At 39.6% G+C, this 18,885-nt stretch overlaps 1 protein-coding gene across 11 annotated transcripts in view; it reads left to right on the top strand.

Annotated features, from left to right (window-relative positions):
- The window catches only part of dock9b (dedicator of cytokinesis 9b), an 89,470-nt gene that overhangs the window by 40,746 nt on the left and 29,839 nt on the right, over positions 1-18,885 (top strand). For 10 of the 11 annotated variants that reach the window (XM_036127968.1, XM_036127974.1, XM_036127972.1 and 7 more), the window contains 21 exons: positions 1,022-1,091; positions 1,317-1,412; positions 5,146-5,280; positions 5,367-5,541; positions 5,859-5,914; positions 8,082-8,156; positions 8,239-8,379; positions 8,939-9,256; positions 9,331-9,413; positions 10,664-10,786; positions 10,909-10,988; positions 11,090-11,277; positions 13,180-13,245; positions 13,914-14,006; positions 14,129-14,240; positions 14,361-14,482; positions 16,789-16,875; positions 17,018-17,107; positions 17,215-17,330; positions 17,413-17,482; positions 17,582-17,707. In XM_036127968.1, coding sequence (XP_035983861.1) covers positions 1,022-1,091; positions 1,317-1,412; positions 5,146-5,280; positions 5,367-5,541; positions 5,859-5,914; positions 8,082-8,156; positions 8,239-8,379; positions 8,939-9,256; positions 9,331-9,413; positions 10,664-10,786; positions 10,909-10,988; positions 11,090-11,277; positions 13,180-13,245; positions 13,914-14,006; positions 14,129-14,240; positions 14,361-14,482; positions 16,789-16,875; positions 17,018-17,107; positions 17,215-17,330; positions 17,413-17,482; positions 17,582-17,707 — 2,422 coding nt within the window. The remainder of the gene's footprint in view (positions 1-1,021; positions 1,092-1,316; positions 1,413-5,145; positions 5,281-5,366; positions 5,542-5,858; positions 5,915-8,081; positions 8,157-8,238; positions 8,380-8,938; positions 9,257-9,330; positions 9,414-10,663; positions 10,787-10,908; positions 10,989-11,089; positions 11,278-13,179; positions 13,246-13,913; positions 14,007-14,128; positions 14,241-14,360; positions 14,483-16,788; positions 16,876-17,017; positions 17,108-17,214; positions 17,331-17,412; positions 17,483-17,581; positions 17,708-18,885) is intronic. The other variant, XM_036127965.1, reaches the window with a different exon arrangement.

An 18,885-nucleotide genomic window follows, 5' to 3' on the forward strand; every position in this document is an offset into this window, starting at 1 on the left:
CCTTTGTTTGCCGGTCTCGAGCCAGATATAGACAGAGCTCTAGAAAGAAGAATACCTGCCATGAAGATACTACAATAACAATAGAGGACTTCCTGTGTTTTTTTTGTTTTTTTTTACACCCAGATACGAAGAACTATTTTGGGTGCAGTGTTGATGAATATTATTAAAACAAAAGGAAAATTCCACAATGCACCGCGTGTCCTTGGCCAAGCTGCTTTCCTTGACTGCAGGAATTAACGTCGCAAACATTGTGCCATGTTTAAATCATCGAAGGCCAAAAGACAAACCCTGGCCTTGGTTTGGACAGTGTTTAGGGAGGCAGTTCCTCAGAGACAGCTGTGTGCTGTAGAGGTCAATGGGGGAAATCGGTGTGTTTGACCTGAACTTTTAAACAGCTGCGATTTCCCTGGAAGGTAGAATAATTACTAAAACTTACTAGTACTGTTTGTGGGCTTTTTGGGTTGCACAACGCACTTTCTGTACAGCCCTTTGGAATTTGTGGCTGTAACATGACAAAATGTAGAGAAGTACAAGTTGTGTAAATACTTTCCAGAGTACTTTGTGGGAATTTTATGTGGTAGACTTTACAAAGAAGGGCATATGTGTAAATGCTTCATAATTTTGTCATTGTTCTTTTTTTTTTGTGAGCTCCTGGAGGAGTCGTTGACGGGCTCTTGGAGTCATTTTGGCAGGTCATGACTCCAGGGAAGGTGCTCCACTGTTCCATGTTTTCTCCTTTTGTGGATAGTGGCTCTCACTGGGGTTTACTGAAATCCTTAGAAAAGGCTTTCTAACCCCTTTCTAGACTGATAGATGACTGTTTTGTCAGACTGCTGTGGATCTTTGCATTATTGATCAGCTCTGAAATAGTAAGAATGTTGTATGATGACTGAAATCCTCATTTAACCTGCTGGTGGATTTTCTCAGCAGTCACCCAGAGAAATGTGTGCTTGCAAATAAATTGAAGCTGAAGCTGAACTATATGGGGAATGTCTAAATGAATGTGACCTTTCTTTTTCAGTAAGGTGTTGCGACCTGAGAAACTTGCTGCCCACGTGTTTGAAGTGGACGAAGACGTGGAAAAAGACGAGGTAAGATTAATATTTCCAAACCTCTCTGCTGTCCCAGCAGGAAATCCTGTTGATCCACTTCTTCTTTTGAGGGCCCTAATATGTAGAGAGTAGTATTATACTTGTCTTAATCCAACATTTGCTTGAGACAATTTGTTTTAGTTGATTGAGTTTTGATAATTATATTTATTAAGCATATATAAGTCTCATCTTAGATCTGATAGTGTTTCTTTCCATCTCCTCCAGGATGCTGCCTCTCTTGGATCTCAAAAGGGAGGAGTGTCTAAGCATGGCTGGCTCTACAAAGGCAACATGAACAGCGCAATTAGTGTGACCATGAGGGTGGGTATTCTACAGGGAATTTTACCATTAAATAAAAATGTCTGAGACCCTTGACTAAACCTCTTAACTTTGGCCAGTAAAAGCTCATGAAACTCAACTCAAACACTGAAGGAATTGTGGTGTTCATCATGGCCGGGTTCCTCTTAACATAGTGTTTACATGAAAATTAAAAAGCGTATAACATAATCTGTATAATTGCTTTTTTATACAAAAAACAAATATTACATTGCAGAAACTAATATATTAATGTTATCTAAGGCATTTATTCATTCTTAACATCATTTTGACACACACAGAGAGCAAGGGAACAGAGGTGAGTGTTGGTAGTTTGTTTAGAATCAAAATCAACTGTTTCGTTTAGTCATGACAATAACACACAGAGGGTTTATTTCAGCTAAAGATGTTTTATAAATAAAGTAGGGAAATTGGCACTCAGCTGTCTGAAGCCTTGTACACACGTAGCCAGGTATTTATAAAAAACAATATCTCCCCCACATTGTTTTTAGTCCACGTATTTGTTACTTCAGTCTTGGACTATTGTAATTCTTTACTATTAGGAAGTCCACAAAATGCAGTTCAAAGCCTTCTGCTGATCCAAAATGCTGCCGCAAGAGTTCTGATGATCCCTCCACAAAAGGGATCATATTTCTCCAATTTTAGCTTCCCTTCACTGGCTTCCTGTTAAATCAAGAATATAATTTAAAATTCTCCTTCTCACGTATAAAGCTCTTAATAATCAAGCTCCATCATATATCAGAGCTCTGATTACCCCGTATGTTCCTAACAGAGCACTTTGCTCTCAGACTGCAGGTCTGCTGGTGGTTCCTAGAGTCTCTAAAAGTAGAATGGGAGGCAGATCTTTTAGCTACCAGGCTCCTCTCCTGTGGAACCAACTCCCAGTTTTGGTCTGTGAGGCAGACACCCTGTCTACTTTTAAGACTAATCTTCAAACTTTCCTTTTTGACAAAGCTTATAGTTAGAGTGGCTTAGGTTATCCTGAGTTATCTCTATAGTTATGCTGCTATAGGCTTAGGCTGCTGGAGGACAACAGGGTCTATTTTACTTATTCTGCTGAGTTCTTCTACTGCTCTCCAATTTACATTGCTTGATTCTTATTTTATCTTTTACCTTTTTGTTCTCTGTCATTTTTTTTCTTTTATAGTAGGTACACCTGGTCTGGCGTTCTGTTAGCTGTGTCATCATCCAGGGAAGACAGATCACCCACTATTACCATCTAATGTAGAACAGATTCCTGGATCAATGTGTGCTTTTGTGCTTTTTTGTCTCTCTTATTGTGTCTCTGCTATTTCTTCTCTAACCCCCAGTCGGTCGAGGCAGATTACCGTTCAAACTGAGCCTGGTTCTGCTGGAGGTTTTTCCTTCCCATTAAAGGGGAGTTTTCCTCTCACCTGTCGCTTCATGCATGCTTATTATGAGGGCTTGCTGCAAAGCCATGGACAATGCAGACGACTGTCCATGTGGCATGTTAGAAGCAGTAGAACTTTCGGAACTATCTAAAATTTTAGCTTCACCTAAACCTTCTACCTGTATGTTAGACTCAATCCCAACCAAGTTGTTTAAGGAGATATTCCTTTTGATCAGTGGCCCTATTTTAGACATGATTAATCTATCCTTAGTAAATAGTTATGTACCACAGGCTTTTAAAGTAGCTGTTATTAAACCTTTACTTAAGAAACCATCTCTTGATCAAGATGAGTTAGTAAATTACAGACCTATATCTAATCTTCTTTTCTTTATCTAAAATTCTTGAGAAAGTAGTTGCTAATCAACTATGTGAACATTTACAAAGTAATGACCTATTTGAGGAGTTTCAGTCAGGCTTCAGAGCTCATCATAGCACTGAAACAGCTCTGGTGAAGGTCACTAATGATATTCTCATGGCCTCAGATAATGGACTTGTGTCTATACTTGTCCTGTTAGATCTCAGGTCTGCATTTGATACAGTTGATTACAATATTCTCCTACAAAGACTTGAACATACTGTAGGGATTAAGGGGAAAGCATTAAACTGGTATAAATCTTATCTATCGGACAAATTACAGTTTGCTCATGTTAATAATAAATCTTCTTCAAACTCTAGGGTCACTTGTGGAGTACCACAGGGTTCAGTCCTTGAACCAATTCTCTTTACTATATATATGCTTCCGATTGGCAAAATTATCAGACAGCATGGGATAAATTTCTACTGTTATACTGATGATACTCAGCTATATTTATCCATAAATCCTGATGAATCCAATAAATTACTTCCTCAAAAAATAAACCTTTAATAAAATCTTAATCAATCACTTAATCTGGATAGCATTGACTTGGCCTCTGGTAATAAAGTAAAATATCTTGGTCAGATCATCCGCTATTACCATCTAATGTAGAACAGATTACTGGATGAATGTGTGCTTCTGTGCTTTTTTGTTTCTCTTGTTGTGTCTCTGCTCTGTCTTCTGTAACCCCCAGTCGGTCGAGGCAGATGACCGTTCATACTGAGTCTGGTTCTGATGGAGGTTTTCCTTCCCGTTAATGGGAAGTTTTTCTTCCCACTGTCGCTTCATGCTTGCTCAGTATGAGGGATTGCTGCAAAGCCATGAACAATGCAGACGACTCTCCCTGTGGCTCTACGCTTCTCCAGGAGTGAATGCTGCTTGTCGGGACTTTGATGCAATCAACTGGGTTCCCTTATATAGGAAAGTTTTACCAATCTGTATAATCTGACCCAATCTGTATAATCTGATTGAATTTGACTTTGTAAAGTGCCTTGAGATGACATGTTTCATGAATTGGCGGTATATAAATAAAATTGAATTGAATTGAATCAGATACACATTGTAAACAATCACAACACCAACTTTGAAATCAGCACCTCTATGGCTGCATGTGTGATGTCAGTGCCGTGATGTGCCAGACCCTTAAAATCTCTATTTTCATGTACACAGAGTTTTTAGAAATCTCCACTTGGGCCAGAGTTTTCGGAATCATTCATTTTTAGTGATATAAAACGGCATTTACGTGTGGATGAAAGGCATAACCGCATAAAAATGTATCTTTTTCCCCAGATATCCAGCTACATGTGGACTAAGCCTTAGAAAAGATAGATGTCCAAGGTTTTGTGTTGTTGTTGGGCTCCTTTTAGAGCAATGCTGAGCAAAAGAAGCTTGGTTTGACTGGGCTCAGTTGTGGTTAGGTACTATATAAAACAAAATCATTGGTATTCATGGGAAAACTTGCTGTTTTTTGTTGTTGTTGTTTTGCCGAAAGTGAGATGGACCTCTGTGTTCTATTTGGCCAGCAGTGGTTTTGGCCTTCAGTCTCGCCCATTTATGTCATCTTTGTCTGGTCTCTTTCTCATGAACTCTGACCTTAACCAAGGCAAGTGAACCTGAGGTGTTTTAGATGTTGCGGGTTCCTTGTGACCTCCTGGATGAGTCGTTGATGTGGTCCTGGGGGGATTCTAATTACTAAAACAGTGTAGTTTCATAAACATGGGTTAGAAACTCAAAAACACTTTGTGCATGGATGTGTTTTTGCTCTTTGAAGTAAAGTATTTCTTTCTTCTCCTTGCACGTATGAAAATCAGATTAGACCTTGCTATGGGTAACCCTTGACGTTTTTACTTCACCCATGGAGCTTTCCCATGCCCTGTTTCCTCTTTTTATTTTTAGAACAGTCCTGATAAAGAAAACGGGGGTTGTTAACACTCTCTATTTTAATCCCCCAGTCCTTCAAGAGGAGATACTTCCATCTGGCTCAGCTGGGTGATGGATCCTACAACCTCAACTTCTATAAAGATGAAAACACCTCCAAGGAACCCAAAGGGACCATCTTCCTTGACTCGTGCATGGGCGTTGTTCTGGTAAAGTCGCTTTAAGATTTGCAGGAGGAGGTCTTGAAAGTAAAAGTTTGAGTCAGTAAAGTTTACAATCCCGCGTGTTGTTTCAGAATAGCAAAGTGCGTCGATTCGCCTTTGAGCTGAAGATGCAGGATAAGAGCACGTTCCTGCTGGCTGCTGACAGCGAAGCAGAAATGGAGGAGTGGATCGGCACCCTGAACAAGATTCTCCACAGCAGCTTCGAACAGGCCATGCAAGAGAAAAGAAACGGAGACTTGAACGATGGTATTTTCCTAATCTGCTTAATTTTTTTATTTTTTTTTTACATGATTCACAATGTTTCTGCTTCATTTGCTCACTATTACTTCTGGGTCTTTTAAAGCTTTTTGCACATGTGATGAAAACAATTCCCCAAGGAATAATTCTGCTTAAGATGTTCCCCTTTGAAAGTCATGTACGCAGGACAAGCAACTTCCTAACCTATGTTTTTCTTTTTTCCAAGTCTGTTTTTTGGTGTTCCCAGAAAGGCAAAGCACAACACTTCATTATTTTTCTCTTCCAACAGCCACAGCTAACAAAGCTCATGTTGATCTCTCTAACAGATGAGGACCATGGAAAAGCAGAGATTTCCTCAGGAAGCTTTCCAGACAACTTTCAGGTAACCGGTCTAATTTTCCAACATGCATCTTCCTTTATGCCAGGCAGTAAATTGAATGGGTTATATTTGGGAGTCCTTTATGTGCCAAAGATCTCCTTATTCGTAAGTGGAGCTTCGAGCCAATTAGTCAAATGTCTGTGATTCCTCCAACCACATTTTCCGCTTGGTGGTAACTCTGCTCACATCTGGATAAGTGAGTTTTATTCTCTGTGTGGAATACTTATGCTCAGTGAGACTGCAGCAGCGGAACGTGGCAGTTGGAAAACCAACACTTTAAGACCATATCTGCAATTTAAACTTTTTTTTTTGTTCGAAAAATTTTGTTGTTGTTGTTGCAAATTGCAGTCAAGGCCCCAAGAAGGACACCTTACAAAAGTATTCATACCTCAACTGTAGAAAATGTGTTCATTTTGTCCAATTTATAACCAACAACAATGTATTTTGTTTGGATGTTATGTGGCAGGCCAAGACAACATAGGGAATGATTTAGAAATGGACATAAATTAATACATAGTTGTTAAAAAAAAATTCACATAAAAATCTGGAAAATGTGACATTAATTTTTAGTAATAATACCCCTTAATAAAAACCAGTGGAACTACCTGCCTTCAGAACTGACCCACTTACTACGTAGAGTCATTGTATGTGCAATTTAATTTAATGAAAGCAGGAGCCAAGACATTCATATTAACTCTGGAGGAGCTACAGGGATCCACAGCTCAGGTGGGAGAATCTATCAACAGGAAAATTATTTGTTGCGTACTTCAGAAACGGGCCCTTTATTGTGGAATGGCAAGAAAAAATTGCCAAAAGCCATTTAGATAACACACCAAGTGCTCGAAGGTACTGTGATCCATTATAAAGAAGTCTAAACCTTTTGACCTACTGGGAAAATGCTATCCATCCACCCATCCGTTTTCTAACACATCTATCCTTTGTCGCGAGGGGTGCTGGCGCCTATCTCCAGCTGTCGGGAAAATGCTATTTGTGGCAGAAAACAAACAATTTCCCCACATGAAACCCCACATGGTGGCGGCAGCATCACGCTTAGTGGATACTGCAGCAGAGCAAAGGAAAGCTGGTCAGACTTAAAGCTGTAGTTGATAATCCTGTTCAGAAACAACCTCTGTCCCTCAATTTCCGGGGATATCACCTTTTCTATTGGTTGTCCCACACGCCAATCATTCTAATGCCCCCCGTAACGCCAGTGTGCGTGCACGTTCCTTGTTAGTTTCCGCTTGCTGGCAGCGCATGCGCAGTTCTAGTGTTTTTGTATCCGGTTAGCTTAGTGGTTAGCTAACGGTGTTAGCGGTTTATTGTAGTTTCGCTTCCACACCTTACGCTTTGAACGTGGCTGAGAGTCGCAAGAAGCAAACCGCGTTCAAGTTTATGGGAAGAGGAAGGCCTAAGTAGAATGAAATAAGACCAGAGTGGATTTAGGAGATTTTTTTTTTTTTCATGCAGTCCCCCTGAGGAGCGGAAGAGCAAGTATGACGGTCTTGCACTTGCACAATTTTTCAAAAAGGGACTTGGGGAAACTTCCTGCAAAATTGCCAACTTTACCTTTAATGGAATATGGGTGGAGGTAAATAAATTCATGTGAAAATACTTAAGATAGAGATAGAGGTGACTATATCCAAAGCGTGCCACACTTTTCTGATTTCTATTTGAAAAAAAAAGGGGAAAAAAAGGTGAAAAAGGAGAGTTTCATCTTATTTCTGCACTGTGGAACTTTTGTTTGAAATGTTGCCTTGCAGCACAAAGGTCCTGGTTTCAAATCCTGGCCTGGGATCTTTCTGTATGGATATTGTATGCTCTTCTAGTACATATAGGTTTTCTCTGGGTACTCAGGCTTTCCCCAAAAAGTCCACAAACATCAGTCTTAAGTTAATTGGTGACTCTAAAGTTCCCTTGGGAGTGAATGTGTGCATACTTGCTTGTTTGTCCTGTGTGTCTGTGTCGCCTGGTGACCCATCCAGGGTCCCCCCCCTTCCTCTCACCCAATGTATGAGTATAGACTCATGAGGTCTGGATACAAATTCACATTAGGATCATTATAACTATATTGCTTTTATTCTGTATCAAAACACAGGTATCTAATATGTACTCCAAGAATCTGTGCACATCAATTTCTTAAAATATGTTATAATTATTTGATTTCTACCAGACTGCCAGAGACATTGAATCCAAAATGAGAAGTGAAGCTCGCCTTAAGCTGTTTACTCTGGATCCAGACACCCAGGTGAGGAATTTCTGAGTAAGCTCCACAGTCATATATGTTCATTGTGACATGACTTTTTAATGACGACTACTGTTTGTCACAGAAACTGGACTTTTCTGGCATCGAACCAGAGGTGCGTCCGTTTGAAGAGAAGTTTGGAAAGAGAGTCCTGGTCAGCTGTCACAACCTCTCGTTCAACCTGCAGGGTTGTGTCACAGAAAACGAAGAGGGGCCAACGACTAACGTAGGATTGAGGTTTTTTTTTTTTTTAGATGCATGTGTTTTTGAACAGAAATTAGAGTCTAAGGTCAGGATAATCCAGAGAAATGTCCTTATGCAAATGCCAGAGAGCTTTAAATCATTCAGATCCTCCATTTGGATTGATTTTAAAAGCTGATATTGCCGGCTCAGTATCCTGACTCCCAGCCAGGGCTTCACATGAAGCATTAGCACTAAAAGTGGTTTTCTTGACGTCATTTTCAATCTTCTTGTATCAGTGAAAGGAGAACTCCTTTTGATGCAAGCTACTTAGCTGGGAAAGCTCAGCTATTAGCAGAAGACTGCACAACTCTAAACAAATGGCTTTGTGTAATGGGAATGCGTTGTGGAAAGAATAAACAAGCAGATCCATTTGGATCTGACGAAAACTTGGAAGTGCATTTGGAAAATATATATCTGTTGCCGTTTTTTTTTTTATACTGAACCTGTCACGGCTTGCGGGTTGCTCTTTATCAATCTAGCTTCCATCACAAAAAGCAAACATTTTATATCGTCTCCTTTCTATGGTTTTTTCCCCCCCAAAGGTTGAACCCTTCTATGTGGTCCTGTCCCTCTTCGATGTCCAGAACAGTAGAAAGATCTCAGCCGACTTCCATGTGGATCTCAACCACCCCTTGGTCCGCCAAATGACATGCGGCCATGGTAGCGGGTCCAATTTGGAAATCATTGGTGATGGTCCTCCAGAAGACCTTGGACTGGCTCCTCGCTATCCCACACAGGGAGTCTTCTCGGTAACTTGCCCTCACCCAGAGATCTTCCTGGTCGCCAGAATAGAGAAGGTCCTCCAAGGGGGGATCACCCACTGCACCGAACCTTACGTGAAGAGTTCCGACTCCACCAAAGTGAGCACATAAGCAGCGATGTCTTCCTTCTTCCATGAGTAGACTATGACATTGAATAATGTGTTCTTGTTTAGGTTGCTCAAAAGGTGTTGAAGAACGCCAAGACAGCTTGCAGCAGACTGGGACAGTACAGGATGCCATTTGCCTGGGCTGCAAGGTGTGAAGTTGGCTTATGATTGAGACACTGTAAGGCATTTATGGACAAGACCAAGAGTTGGTCTACAAAAGATTGAAGAGAGAGAGATCGCATCTAATAATATCAACGTCTGCTTGCTATTGAAGACAGAAACTACTGAAATCAAGATGTACATAATGATTAAGCGAGACAAAATGTACTACTAAGCTGTATGCTATTTGTCGAGAGAGGGAGAGATCGGAATGGGCTCTTTTCTGTTAGAAATTAGCTGCTCAAAGACCTTAAAAGTTATCAACTACGTCAAGAGGAAAATAACATTGAGGGTGGGATTATAAATTTTGGGCCCTAAGGGTAATGATGATAGTTTGTGAGCAGGAAAAAGGTGGGGAATTGGAGAAGTTCCTTGACTCACAGAGAATCCACCCACATTCACTTCAGATTCACTCAGGACAAAAGGGGAGCGTGCTGGCTGGGCCCGTCATCTCTCCTGTAGTATCCGTTGATCTCAGCTGTACCCTCACAGAGAGGCAACCTCCTTCTTGACCTTCGGCATGTAGCCACATCTGGACAGCATTGCTTTGGTTGGCCTACAGCGGCTTTTTTTAAACAAGGCAGAGGTGGTGGTGGTGATCTCTTTTGCTTCTGATTTTGATGTGCGGAGGTCCTTCACTTTGCATTCACAGCAAGAAGAGTGCACTGAGAGAAAATACGGAAAACTGAAACCCACATTCTAGATGAGCGAGGAATACGAAAATACTGTTTGGAGACATTAGTCCACAGGGTGATCAGTTCTGGTTGACTTGTTTGGGCACTTCTTTGTTTGACAAAAGCTTTTGCTGTGTTGCATTTTCACCCTTCACCCTTAACCACTAATGATCAGTAAGTCCGAAGAAAACTTTTGGGCGATATGAGAGCTGTTTTGTACTTTTAAACTAATGGAGTCAAATGTTAGACCAATCGCAGGAATTCTTGTGACATCCGATATCTCACCAACACCTTTTTAATAAAAAGTGCTGTTTCCTAAAAGTTTCTCTGCACCCTATTTTAACCAATTACACTATCATTTCACCCAAAGCAACCAAAAGCAGAGTTTAGAACATAAACAGTAAAAACCCAAGCTACACTTAAAACTTTGCACTTTTACTGCCAGAAACCGGATCACTGTTTATTTGGAGCACATGTACTATTTGCAAATATTGTATATATTCTGTAAAATGCGTGTTAAATCTATCCTATCCTGCAAAGTCAAGTTCATGTTCATGTCTCTGCAGGCCTGTGTTCAAGGATGCATCAGGAACTCTGGAGAAAAACGCTCGCTTCTCAGCTCTTTACAGACAGGACAGCAGCAAGCTGTCAGACGAGGACATGTTCAAACTCCTCACCGACTTCAGAAAGTATGTTGATTGGGGTTATTTCTGTTGTTGGTGTTGTCACTTTTCCCCCCCCTTCTGTCCACCAAACTAGCTTTGATAAATTTGTAAAAGATATTTTGTTTCTTCCTCTGTTTTCCCTACAGGCCTGAAAAAATGGCCAAACTTCCTGTGCTCTTGGGGAACTTAGATGTTACTATTGATAACGTGGCACCGGATGTACCCAGTAAACCCTCCTTATGTTTTCAAAAACCTCTTCTAACCATCTATTTAAATGACCAGACTTTGATCCTGTACTCTCTAAGTGGTCTTCCTTGCTGCTTTCAGACTGTGTCACGTCCTCGTACATCCCTGTGAAAAACTTTGAGCAGAACGGTCCAGCCAGTGCTCTTCTGGAGGTGGAGGAGTTTGTGCCCTGCATTGCTAAGTGTGCCCAACCATTCACTATATATAAAAACCACCTCTACGTCTACCCCAAACACCTCAAGTATGATGGACAAAAGTCTTTTGCAAAGGTATGTGCAGAAACATTAATAATGGCACATTACTGTAGCATGCCATCATAACCAAAGGCACCAATGTGTTTTAATAGCGTTTTATATCATAGGCTAACACAAAGTTATGGATAATGCTACAGTGGAGGGAAAGTAATTCATGTTTTTCAATATTTCTACAGCAACACCTGGGAAATGGGTTGTCCATTTGTATTCACAGCTCTCTTTACTCTATTTCTCAAAACAGTTGCAAAGAAGTCAAAAAGTTCATGATAACACTAGAGCCATGTAGGGGACACAATAATCATGTAAAGAAAAAACTAAATCTGTTAATTACCCTAAACTCATCATCCCCCACTGTGAAAAACTGTGGTGGCGGCCTTTTCTGGAAAGAAAACTAAACGTTCAGCGCAAGCTATTGTGGAATGTTTAGTTCCAAGAATCTTCATGTGGTTGGATGGCCTAGTCAAAGTCCAGCCCTAAATCATATTTAAAATCTGTGGCAATACTTGCAAAATAATATTCACAGCTTCTCCCTATTCAAACTGACAAAGTCTGAGTTATTTTGCATTGACAAATGGGCACAATTATTGACTCAGGAGGAGCTGAGCACATGTGAATGACTGAGAGAATTTTATTTGTAAAAATAAAATAAAAAGAACTTTGAGGCATCTAACATTTTCCTTCCACTTTATGTTTATACACTAATTTATATTGGTTTATCTCATAAAATCCCAATAAGATCCATGAATTCTGTTAGCTTTTCTGTTTTCTTCATAGTCGTATCTTATGTGCAACACTATTCATAGTTTTTAAGCATATAAGCTATCCTGTTTGGAAAGCAGTTATATTATCAGTCAGGGATTCTCTTATAATCATCGGTTTGTGCCCCTGTTTAGCCTAGTAGACTACTGGCAACAGCCTCAAGCTCATTTAGGCTCACTGTAGAGAATTATGCTCATCCCAAGCAGCAGCTTTTGATCAAAGTGGACATATGCTTTTTAATGCTACCTTTTCCACATTTAAATCATTCAGTTGTGATTTATATAAAGTGGAACTGCAATGCGTTGGTTTGAATTTCTCATCATTGTTGTTCCACAGCCACTCTTTTGCCCCTGTCCTGAAGTGCGTCTAACCTCCTACCCACCCCCCCCCCCCCCCCCCGCCCCACACCCCTCCAGATCACCGAACTAGAGGGGTGCACTCCACCCCGTTGGGCTGTTTTTATAGTATGCTGGGGGATTGTTTATGAATTATGTGGGTTCATACACCCATCTACCACACGTTTTCTTTTATCTACTTATAATTTCAGTATCCTTGAGCTTGGACTACAAAATTGCACTGAAAAAAATAAAAATGCCGGATTCACGAAATTGTGACGTAATTGTTAAAAAAACACACACAATAGAGAACAGAGAAAACTAAACGGCTGTAAAAACATGAACCAAACATAATATAAAGATATCTATGCAGCTTCTAGACAGACCAATTTAAGGTTTTCTGCACTCCTAGAAACTCCCAGTTCACAAAAAAATGTTAGGGCTAAAAAAAGTGGGTTTTAAATGATATGCCCCTTTTTAGTACATTAAAAGATCGTCTATCCATTGTCTTTACCCAGTTATCAGTGCAGAGTAACTGCACTAGGCAGGTGCCTATCTCTAGCAGTCATGTCGCCAGAGATACATTAAGAGGTACATTTTTTTTTTTTTTTTTTGTAAAATAGGCCCGCTGATTGTGCGACAAACAACTAAGCAAGTCTTTAGTCACCTGATTGAAAGTCTTCTTGTATTTAAAAAGAAAAGTCTCAGAAATCTACCTTGGGTGTTATTCTTCTTTCTGTTTGTTTGAACATACACAAAATAACATTATCTCTGGTTTCAATTTATATATCTGTGTTTTTATCTCTTTTTTTTTTTTTCCCAGGCGAGGAATATTGCTGTTTGTGTTGAATTCAAGGATTCAGATGAGGATGAAGCCCGCCCACTAAAGGTACATTTACATCCAGTAAAACAGTTTGCTGTTTTCATTATAGCTGTTTGAGTATCAAAGGCTTAAAAAAAAAAAAACCTACCTACTCAAATCGCTTCATGTTAATGATGCTTGCGTTGTGTACTGAGTAAAAAGTAGTCAAAAAGACAAAAATAGTTAATTTACCTTAACTTCTCAATAGTGTTTTTAAATATATACTGTTGAAAGTCTCCTTTGCAAATATCAAACTCAGTTACAGCACTTTTCATGTTTTGTCATTCTGCAACAACAAACTTTAATGCCAAGTCTATTGAAATCGTACGTGATAAACTAACATGAACCAATATCATGTGCAAAACATCAAATGTGAAGAATAACCTAACACTGAATCCTGAATACATTTCTCCCTGTTGAAACATGGTAGTGGCAGCATCATACTGTAGGGATGCTATTCTTTAACAGGAAAGAGGCTAATCCGAGTTGATGGGGGGGGGGGGGGGTAGATGGTGCTACAAACAGGACAATCCCCAGTGGATTATAACGTTCACAGATGATATTGTGCTTTGTAGTGAGAGTAGGTAGCAGGTGAAAGAGGATATGAAAAGGTGAAGGAATGACTAATGGTCCATCTACTTATTCACTTATTTATCTTCTGCCTCTATCGCCATCTTTGTTTTGAATTGCTGCAGTGCATCTACGGGCGTCCCGGAGGACCTCTGTTCACCAAACAGGCGTACGCAGCCGTTCTTCACCACCAGCAGAACCCTGAGTTCTATGACGAGGTATTTCTGCTTGTGTCGTTCCTTATTCAAAGGCTGTTGAATCATTAGCTAAAATCCTCTTTGCATTTTCTTCAGCCATCCTTAATTAGAGCAGTTATGAATCTCTATAATGTTGCCTACAGATAAAAATAGAGCTGCCAACTCAGCTGCATGACAAACATCACCTACTCTTCAGCTTCTACCATGTCAGCTGTGACAACAACAGCAAGAAAAAGGATGTAGTAGAGACTCCTGGTAGGCTTCGAAACATCCTTGGGCATCTGTTATATTTGTTCATTCCTGTGCAAATCAGAGGCATATAATGCATAATATAAGGCTGGTGCACCGGATGACTGCATCTTTTTCTGTCTTCAGTGGGATCGGCTTGGCTGCCGCTGCTGAGGGATGGGGGCAGAGTCATCATGAATGAACAGCAGCTTCCTGTGGCTGCGAATCTGCCTTGCGGGTATCTCAGCTCCCAGGATGGGGTCAGCAAGGTAAGAGCATTGAGATGTTATCAGAAGAAATTAGACATTAAATTGGAATGCGAAAGGTTATGTTAGGGTTGCGTATAAAAAGATGTTTCACGATTGAGATTTAAAGAAATTTGAGACTATTACATTGTATTCAGGCCTTTAATATGAACAAAAAAAAAAAACAGTTGTAGTTTCTCTAAGTAGCTCCGCCATGTATAAAATTGGTTTCAAGGTTAAAAGATAGAAATCTTGTTAGCTGAAATTGGATTGGGACACTTTGCAGGTCCTGCTGGCCCTTCTAAACCACACGGCTTTGAAATCTGTTTAGCTTTAAAATATAATATATAAAACAGGCGCCTGGAGTCTTTGATGCAGCTCTGCTCTATTGTAAATTTAATTAGAGACATTTTCTAATCTCAGCTAAATTGTCTTATTGCAAAACCCCTATCTTGTTTAGCCTATCCCTTATGTGTCAGTGGTGAATAGGCTGCTTTAGGTAAATAATGCTTAAGCATCGCCTTCAAATCTGCATCTGACTCATTAGCATATTCAGTTTAATCTGCAGGTATAGTCTGAGGACTGTTACAATTATAGCCTCCCTTTAAGTTTTCCCCACCTCGGAAATAAAAACAAAGAAAATCAACATTGATCAATACAATTTTGTTGCAATTTCCTGTATTTTTTTTATTTTCTCTTTTCTGTAAAAAACAAAACGAAAAATAAAGTCTGAGTCATACTTCCACCACAAAAAAGAAACATCTCCACCAACCTTTGCTAAAAAAAACCAACTACAAATATATGTACAATTGTTAAAGAGCCATAAAGTTAATATGTGCAAAGAAACCCAACAGGTTATTAAAAGTTGATATTTTGAATTGATAGATTGACGGAGGAATGTATTTATTTGTCAAAAAACTGTATACACACAGACACACACACATTTATTTATATATATATATATATATATATATATATATATATATATATATATATATATATATATATTCAATAATAGAAGAAAATCAAAACCACTGTACATTTATAAAAAAGGTTTATATTTTGCAGTTATGTTGATGACACTGAATGAAACAAAAATAAATAATTCTACCTGTTTAGTACCTAGTCGTTCTACATACTGCAAATCCAGTGTTTCCATTATGGGAAATACATTTCAACCAGTTATCCGTTACACTGTCTGAGATATTGTAACAGTCTTCTTGGATATCTTGACCGTTATTTTAGTTAGCTAGCAGCAAAACCTTATTCGCTTATAGCTGTCTCATTTTTTGAGACTCCAGAAATTATCTCTCCTTAGTTTAATCGCTTATGAAATGTTTATTTCAGAGTCATTTTGGCTTAAAATCGTAGGAGATTCTGTGAGGTTTATTGATTGTTTGCAGCTAGCAAAATGTCTCTTGGGGATTGCTTATCTAATGGATCATCTTAACATTCAACTCAGAGCCTTATGGTTTAATTGGATTCATAAGTTCATGCTGTCAAGGTTTTTGACAACATGAGCTTGTGTTTTAGGAGTTATCAGCCATAAAACTGTAGTATTAGCACCATCTGCTGGTGGGAGATGGTGAATGTACACAAAAAGCACCTTATTTATAGCAGAATGTGTCTTTCAGTGTTAGTACGACATTTATCTGAAGAAAGAAGAAATTACAGATGGGTCCTTGCAACACTGAATGTATAGAAACACCTGTACAGTTATTAAAATCAGCATGCTTAGGAAATTAAACAGGTGTGCCACTGTGAAGGGTGATTTTAAGAAATGTGTAAAACGGGTATGTATATTTCTGCATGACACCAACACACTCTGAACAAGAATTAAAAACTCTGTGCATAAATAAATAAATAAATAACAGCAGATAAAAAACAAACTCATCAAGTGTGTTGGTTGCAGTCATTGTTATAAAGCGCAACAGCTTCTGGGAGGATGTTGTTCCTCGCAACAGCCTCATGCGTGGGGTGGGAGACACTGTCCAACAGGGAGGATATCTTTGCCAGAGACCTTCTGTCTCCCACCACTCTGTTCACACAGAAGTTAATGTAGTCCAGTTTAAAATTATTTGGCAAAAAATATCTTGCAAAAACAATAAATAGCCTTCCAACTGAAATGAGCTTGCCAGCAGTTTATGTAGATTCATGCTTTGGATTCACAGTGCTCCAGTTAATTTGACATTTAAGGAACAGGGATCATTTCCTGAATGAAAACAAATTTTTTATACTGAGTTGTTCCATCTGGGGCACACCGCCTTCCTTGGTTTCATTCTCATTGATCAGTGTGCAGCACAGTAACTCACACCCATTTATCACTGCAGCAGTCCGGCTCCGAGATTAAATGGGTCGATGGAGGCAAAGCGCTGTTCACAGTCTCGACCCATCTTGTATCTACAGTCTACACTCAGGTAAATACGCCCACCTTTACGCTTAATCCGACGATGCTTATCTGCTGATTAAATGCGGGGCTTTCTAGATAGATAAAGCACAACTGAATTAAGTCTTAAAATGCAAATCCTAATGAATTATTTACTACCATGTTTTCACCAGGATCAGCATCTGCACAACTTCTTCCAACACTGTCAAAGCATGGACATGTCAGAACAAGCTTCAGAGGGAGAGCTGATTAAATACCTTAAGGTACTCAGAGCTCCGTCTACTTTAAATGCCCCAATGAGAACCCATAAAAAAACATTTTGTCCAAAAACAGTATATAATATTTAACTTTTCATTTCCATCCTTTTTAGAGTCTTCATGCAATGGAAGGTCACGTGATGGTCAACTTTCTGCCCACCATCCTCAACCAGCTCTTCTGCGTCCTCACCAGGGCAACGCACGAGGACGTGGCCGTCAACGTTACCAGGCAAGGCCAATTAATACAAGTTGCTCCCTTCTTTGTCATTTTCACCCCTTGCTTTTAAAACTGTACATCTATTCTCCTTCAGGGTGATGGTTCACGTAGTGGCGCAGTGCCACGAGGAGGGACTCGAGCATTACCTGAGATCTTTCATCAAGGTGACGTTTCGTCATTTTGCCGCTGACGATGGTATTGCGTTGGCTCCTGTAACAATTAAAACGCACTCGCGATATTCTCACTCCTCATTCCACTCTCAGTTTGTGTTTAAGCCAGAGCCGTGCTCCTCCATCAGTCTGAGAACGGTTCACGAGGAGCTTGCAAGGGCGATGACAGCCATCCTCAAGCCATCCACGGACTTCCTAACTAGCAACAAGCTGCTGAAGGTAAACCCCAACGGGGTTTCTTATTCTGCCGTGCAGGTTGCAAAGGATGGATTAAAGCCCTTGCAGATCTAAAAATTTAAACCATGCAAAACCATTACTTTGCAACATCTAAAAGAAAGTGAAAGGAATTCACCAACTATATAGAAGAGACTCTTGCTGAGGAAAAGGTTACATTATAAAACTCCAATCGGACACTGGACTAAGTTACAGATTGTCTGGTACGGGAAGGAGCAATGCTTTGCAAACACATACATACTCTTTGAACTGTTTGCTGTGTTGACATGAGATCAAATTTTATTGATTAAACCTACATGCATTATTATACATGTGTTGCATTCAACACACTGCTCAACCTTGAACAGTTTAAACAATGGTTTAACACGGTGGCGGCAGTATCATGCTGTGGAATTGTTTTTATTTCAGCATGGCCAAAATATGGTTATAGAACGCCAACAGAAGTTAGCTTGCAAGTCCAACAAGCTGAGCAAAAGTTTTTACGACAGTCAGTGAGCAAACCGAGAACATCTTTTTTGCAATCTCTTAAAACAAGTCTGAACATTTTCTATGCCTTTTAAGATCAGTAACCTTTTTTACCATCAGCCATAACAGGTCATTTAGTTATTGCCTTATTTCGTCCAGGAAATACAGGCCTTCTAAATCATTCTAAGTGTGACAACAGCACCCCCTGCTGTTTGATGTGTACCTGCAGTCAGCAGTATGATGAATACCATTAATAAACTCAGTCAGGTGAAAAGCCTTTTATATTGTTGTTGATATTATATACGGTAGTTAAAGTGTGGCAATGTTAGAACATTATCATTGTTAGAAACCATTGTTATATATTATAAATTAGCCCATATATATGTTATAAGTTTTAAAAGGGATTCTGGGCAATCTTTAGAGTGACAGCTGTAATGCATTAAAACAGAAAATGCTAAAAGTTACATTTTTAACCCATTTTGTTGGGCCGGTGGAGCGCAGCAAAAAAACATTTGAGAACGGACATCTTTGGCCATGCCATATTGAACCGTCGCCACTTAATTTCCATTCTTGCTTTTTAACAAGAGCTTACCAGATTTTGTCCTCTTATCTACCAAGAAACAAAATAGTTGTGCCAGTTCTTAATGATTTAGTTGCACTAGTGGCCTCTAACAGCAGACGAAGACCTAGCTCTACAA

This window comes from Fundulus heteroclitus, chromosome 24 (assembly GCF_011125445.2).
Source record: "Fundulus heteroclitus isolate FHET01 chromosome 24, MU-UCD_Fhet_4.1, whole genome shotgun sequence".
Classification (NCBI taxonomy): Eukaryota; Metazoa; Chordata; class Actinopteri; order Cyprinodontiformes; family Fundulidae; genus Fundulus; species Fundulus heteroclitus.